The 5770-nt window shown below is 32.5% G+C and overlaps 1 protein-coding gene across 2 annotated transcripts; it reads right to left on the bottom strand.

Moving 5' to 3' along the window:
• Positions 1 to 874: 874 nt before the first annotated feature.
• LOC106472418 (ubiquitin-conjugating enzyme E2 G2) lies at positions 875 to 4162 on the bottom strand. 2 transcript variants are annotated; one of them, XM_022400991.1, is made up of 2 exons: positions 3551 to 4162; positions 875 to 3255 (listed from the first exon to the last, which is right to left on the bottom strand). In XM_022400991.1, exon 2 carries the CDS (start codon positions 3247 to 3249, stop codon positions 2743 to 2745), a length of 507 nt encoding a protein of 168 aa, XP_022256699.1. In that variant the 5' UTR covers positions 3250 to 3255; positions 3551 to 4162; the 3' UTR covers positions 875 to 2742. The 2 variants fall into 2 exon arrangements, with proteins under 2 accessions (XP_022256699.1, XP_013788520.1); XM_013933066.2 differs by having other exon boundaries at positions 3992 to 4162.
• Between the last annotated feature and the right edge of the window lie 1608 nt (positions 4163 to 5770).

The following is a 5770-nucleotide window of genomic DNA, read 5'->3' as shown; positions in this document are numbered from 1 at the left end:
TTTTGCTACTATTTGTTCCAAACAGGAACTAACCACTAGAAGTCAAGTAAAGGACATCCTGGATTCTCATAGCTCTCACTATTACAAACAAAAACTCTGCATCTAAGTGAGTCCTTTGGCAAATTTTTGGAGACTCCTCAGTTCAGTTGTAACTTCCTCCTCTTTGCTGTACGTTCTACATGCTCTTAGTAAATGTCCTTCCATAATCAGTATTTACAAATTTTACAGTACCAGAGTGAAACTAAAAGAAGGAAGTAAATTCAAAATAAACTATGCTATAAACAAGTCCTAATAATGGCACCAATATGTAACTTGGTAGCTAGTCTGTTTATTCAGGTAGACCCATATCCAAAACGTAGTTATAAGTATCTTCAATACAGAAGGATCCAGAAAGTATATGCAGAGCAATATTTCAAACATTTCATAATTAATAAAATTTTAAAGGGATAAAAAGGAGCTTATTTGCCCGTCAAGGATGTCCCTTCCAGCTCCCAACTATAACTACCCCTTACTACTCATGTGTTCATCCAATCTTTTTGTGAACAGTTAATTTTCTGCCTTCACCACTCTTGATGGCAGCTCATTCCAAAAGCCAACTACCCTGTTTGAAAAGTAATACTGTCTAAATTGCACACTCCTCCTACGCTGCCAAAATTTGAACTTATGACCCTTTGTCCTATAGTTTTCACTGCTAAATGCAAAAAGTTTGATTGATCCATATTATCAATATCCTTAATAATCCTAAAAACTTCAGTCATATCCCCTCTGACCCTTCTTCCCTCCAGATAAAATAAGTTTAGAGATTATGCTACCCATAGAAGAATATTAATTACAAAAATAATGAAGTGTCATAATTCTGTTTATTATAAAATTCAAGAAACAACTGCATACTCATACAAATAACAAGTAAACATAATAATCACAAATCAAAATCTCAAACCATAACGCAGATTTTAATAAACAAAATAAAGCATTTAATTTTGGTCAGATTTCAATTTTAAAATATTTCAACTATACAAACATGACTGATTAATGTTCCTATTTAAAAGTTTTGACATAACAAACTTTAAATCTTGAATAAAATGTCGATTTTTTTTAAAGTCCATGTGGTTTCCTTAGAAAGGATTACGTTTTTAAAAGACACAAAAAGATTGATCTCAAAAGTCTTCATAAAGATGAACCATATGAATGCAAACTTCAGTTACTAAGCAATCTTTTTCTTCTTGTGTGTGAAATTAATTAAACAGATATCCAAAACCTACATTTAATACATCCACTTTTTCTACACACATAAGTTGCTTTGTATACATATCGTCAGTTCAGTTACTCGTTCGTATACTACAAATCCTAAACACAGATAGGTATTGATAGTGGTAATTAGTATATAAACACACCATTTTGTAGGAATAGTAACATTCACACTTAAAATACTTTGTCAATATGATATATATATCAATTATTGTTTTATATCTAATATACCGATCACTTAGTATCTTCAGTATGAAAGCATGGTGTATCATACACCAAAAACTTCCTTTATAACAAAACAAAAATCCTTTCAACCCCAGAATCGCCACTACTCATTTTCAATAATTGGAAGGCATGACATCGTTATGTTCTAAACCTTATAATTTTGCTGAATTATATTAATATCAGATAATTAAAATAAGTCACAATAATATACACTGGTACACTTGGAATAATTCAAATACAAATATTTATTTCAGTTGCTCTGGAAAAGCTTTGCCAAATCTCTGTAGAAAATGTTTTCATTCCAGTTCAAAAACCTTTTTAAAAGAAAAACCAAACCATGCTAACAGCAAAATAAATTCCTTAAAACAAGAGTTTGAATATATATAAACCTTACCAGGCTTTAAATTAAAAAAGCTAGTCAACACTATTAAATCCCATTACGAAGCTTATTTACCTGTACCATTACTTTACATGTTCAAAAATAAATATTTTGCTACATTAGGAGCTAAAGTTCATTTTGGCAAAGTTTTTATAGCAAAATATTTTCATTACTGAAACATTATCAAATATTAAGTTATTTTTTTCTCTCACAGTCTAAATTGTTATAAAAAAAAAAAAGTCAAGTATTTAGAAAGTTAAGCAGCTAAAGCTTTAATTATAAAAAAAAACTGTCGATTAACGAAATTAGAGTTTCAGAGTTCTTTACCTTCCATTAGCAAATCTAATAATACATTAACTTTTTCTTTTTACTTTGCAATAAATTATAAGACTTTCTGGGAACCTAATCTAACAGTTAAGCTGCAAGAGCTTGCCTTTTAACACTTGGGAATCCAACCAGCCTCACTGTGTACGGTATATCATGTGAAATTCACTGTTGAATAGCTTTAATTGTTCTGCATAAGAATGCTCGGTACACCATCTTATATAACGATAATAACAACACTGAATTCATTAAACGTAAAATGTTTTGTCGGGAAACATTTAATAATTTCAGTAGTGAAAATAATCCATATTTGATTGTGATAACTCTGCAAAGTAAAAATCGGTGAAATAACAAATTCTAATCAAATGGTTTTATGCATATAATTTGCATGCTATTCACTTTCGGAGTCATTAGAATTGCCCGATCATAAATTTCAACCAATTTGTCAGATTACAAGCTAAGTACATATACAAATGCTTAGTGTAATATTTTGGTCTGATCATTAGACTATGAGAATCCAGCATATATTTTTATTACTCTTATTTTGTTTGCTCGTGTTACACACATCAAGCCGGTGCCAATCCTAGAGATTTGCGAACTAAACGATCGGTAATTTTGTTGAACTGTTCACGGTCCTCTCTCCACATTTTGGCTGCATCCACGTTGGCACCACTTTCGTCGTTAGGTTCTGCTAGCATCGAGATCACAGAAAGCAATATTTTTTCCACACTTTGGACAGGACTCCATCGTTCAGCACTTGATTCATAACCCATTGGATCTTCACCTGGAGCATGAAGGATTGATATACATACGCGGCCATCAGGATATATATTAGGATGAAACATTTCGCACGTAAACTGCATCTTTGGAGGGCTTAAAGGATAGTCAGGTGGAAATATTAACTTTGCTGGAAAAACACCACCCTCAAAGCATGTTCCTTCTGGTCCCATTATCAAAGCTTCCCACTCAAAAAAATTTTCCTCACAGACTGGACCAGCAATTATTCCTTCTGGTGGATTCAAAGTTAACTGCTTATATTCGGCCATCAACCTCCGCAGAGCTGATCGAGCCATTGTTATCTGAATTCAATTATTATAATGTCAGACTGTGATTAACTAGTTTAAGATTCTAGTTTGAACATTTACATTAAAATAAATATACAAACATAGAAACAATTTTGTGCAATTAGATTAATAGTAGTCTTACTAGTTGAAGGTCTGTATTCTATGCACACAACTTAATATCTTTACTTGGTAATTATAATGTCTAGATTACATTTTTAGTCTAGCTTTACTAACAGTAACATTATGGTATTACTAGTACTACACTACAATCTATATACACACTGTTTTAAAAGCCAGATCTTCTACTTACTAGGTCTAGGTCGTACACTTTGCCTACGACTCAAGTTAGCACAGTTAGACTATAACTATAACACGGTGCAAATGTATGAGAATACACTAATTTGTGAGTAATGCCATTATTGGCAACTGCTAATGTTATTATTAATAATATTATATATTATTATGCTTTACAATTACAGTTTACAATGTTTCACTGACAGGTTTCCATTCTTACGTTTTTTGTGTAGGCCTAAAATAAATAAATATATTCATATACAAATGTACATTTTTTACGTGTTCAGCCCTAACAAACTAAACCGTTTAAGTCTGAAATAAACTTAGGCTTAACGAAAATCGAAACACATGACGTGTCGACTGTACCGTTAACTTAAACTTGCTCCTAATGTCACTGTACGCTGTAGCGTAACTTGTAAGCTGAAAAACTAGGTGTTACTCAAACACAGAATCTCACCTTTCATACAAATAAGTTATCTTATTTTTCTTGTTATACTCAGTTTTTCCAATATCTCAATCGGATATTTGAGGATTAATAAATCTTAAATTTTACCAGTTATCAATACTTTCCTAAACTCTTAACACAATAACTTATAAATATAAGCATGTAACTAGGAGGTGCGATTCGACCTCCTGTTGTACAAATATTCCATTAAGCGGTGTGCGTAAATATATTGAAAAATCAACTAATAGCTTTGAAATAAATCCAGAAACTACTATAGTTTATTCAAAGCATATTTTAATAATTAAGTTTGAGCATGTTCCTTATTTTACTATTAGTAATACTTATTAGGTTAATTTCAATTATAACATGTGAAAAATGTGAATAAAAACTGAGGAAAACAACACAGTAATATGTTGATGACGTTTTAACCCAGAACAATGGGCTTTTTGCGCTCTGTCCCCTGCGGGGAGTCGAGCCTCAGATTTTAGCATTGTATATCCGGAAAATTACCACTAACCAACAGGAGGACGCAAAGTAGCATACATAAAATAGCTAAAATCGGAAATACCATAGTTAACAATTTTAAATTACAGTTGCTAATTTAACCTTTTTGGTCCAATTCCCATTTTAAGATTTTTGTTATTGGTCTAAATTAAGTAATATGCTCTCTTTAATGACAGCATTCATCACAGGCTTTCGGTACACCAGAGTTTCTTGTCTTCTTCCATGGTCGTTGTTCACTGGATCCAATTTTAATATGTGTAATTGTCATGCGACAAAAACTATTTAACAAACACGCACGTTCCCTATTGTGCCTTGCACACTGAGTGTGTAATTGTTGTATAATCTTGGGTTCGAAACAAGTTTGATATGAAGTGCATTAAAAATTATATTGACCCATGATATTCATTTCAGAAGTAATTAAAATAAGTAGTGGTTATTATTAATATTACTCTATTTTACACATTGTGACTTTTTTAACTGTTGCAACAAATTTTGGCGAATAAAATTATATAGGCTTAAGTACAATATTTAAAACCTCAGACATTTAGCCAAACGTTGCTCAAGATATATATAAGTTCTCTGAAGTTGGTGTTCAGCTTGTGCAGATGGGGTCCCACTATATTTAATAGTTCCTCAAACTGAATTACTGACATCCATAAAAAAAAAGGGGGAATCATTCAGCATCTGTTTTGAGCTCGTATACCAATACGTGATACTCCTCCAGGTATATACACCTCTTCAATATTGGGTGCACCCAATAGCACTTTGTTTTGCGCTTTTGACTTCCATTCCATAACATAAATAATATATCTCGTTCATCTCTTGGTGTTGGGTTTTTAGCGCAAAACTACACAATGGACTATCTACACTCTGTCCATCCTGGGATAGCGAGCCCCGGATATTAGTATTGTAAGCGCGAAAATTTACTGTTGACTCACCGAGGCACTCTTTTTCATTATTGCTGGGGCAAATCGAAAATATAACTACGACCATTTTGGATATTCAACTACTGCTTTAAAGCGTCTAATGTGTAATGGACTTGACGAATAAGCTTTATGTTGATGGACTGGATACAATGTAAAATTGGCCTTTAGAAACGTAAGTTGGACTGCGGTAGGTAATATTGAGAAAACAATTATTCAAAAATATATGAACTTGTATTTTTCAATGTTAGTATCATAATCCAAGTGTTTCAGTTTGTTTTTGAATTTCGCGCAAAGCCACGCGAGGGCTATCTGCTCTAGCCGTCTCTAATTTAGCAGTGTAAGACTAGAGGGAATGCAGCTA

This window comes from Limulus polyphemus, unplaced genomic scaffold (genome assembly GCF_000517525.1).
Source record: "Limulus polyphemus unplaced genomic scaffold, Limulus_polyphemus-2.1.2 Scaffold5313, whole genome shotgun sequence".
Lineage (NCBI taxonomy): Eukaryota > Metazoa > Arthropoda > Merostomata > Xiphosura > Limulidae > Limulus > Limulus polyphemus.
Note: the sequence above shows the minus strand (reverse complement) of the source record. Positions and strands in the feature narration are given on the sequence as shown.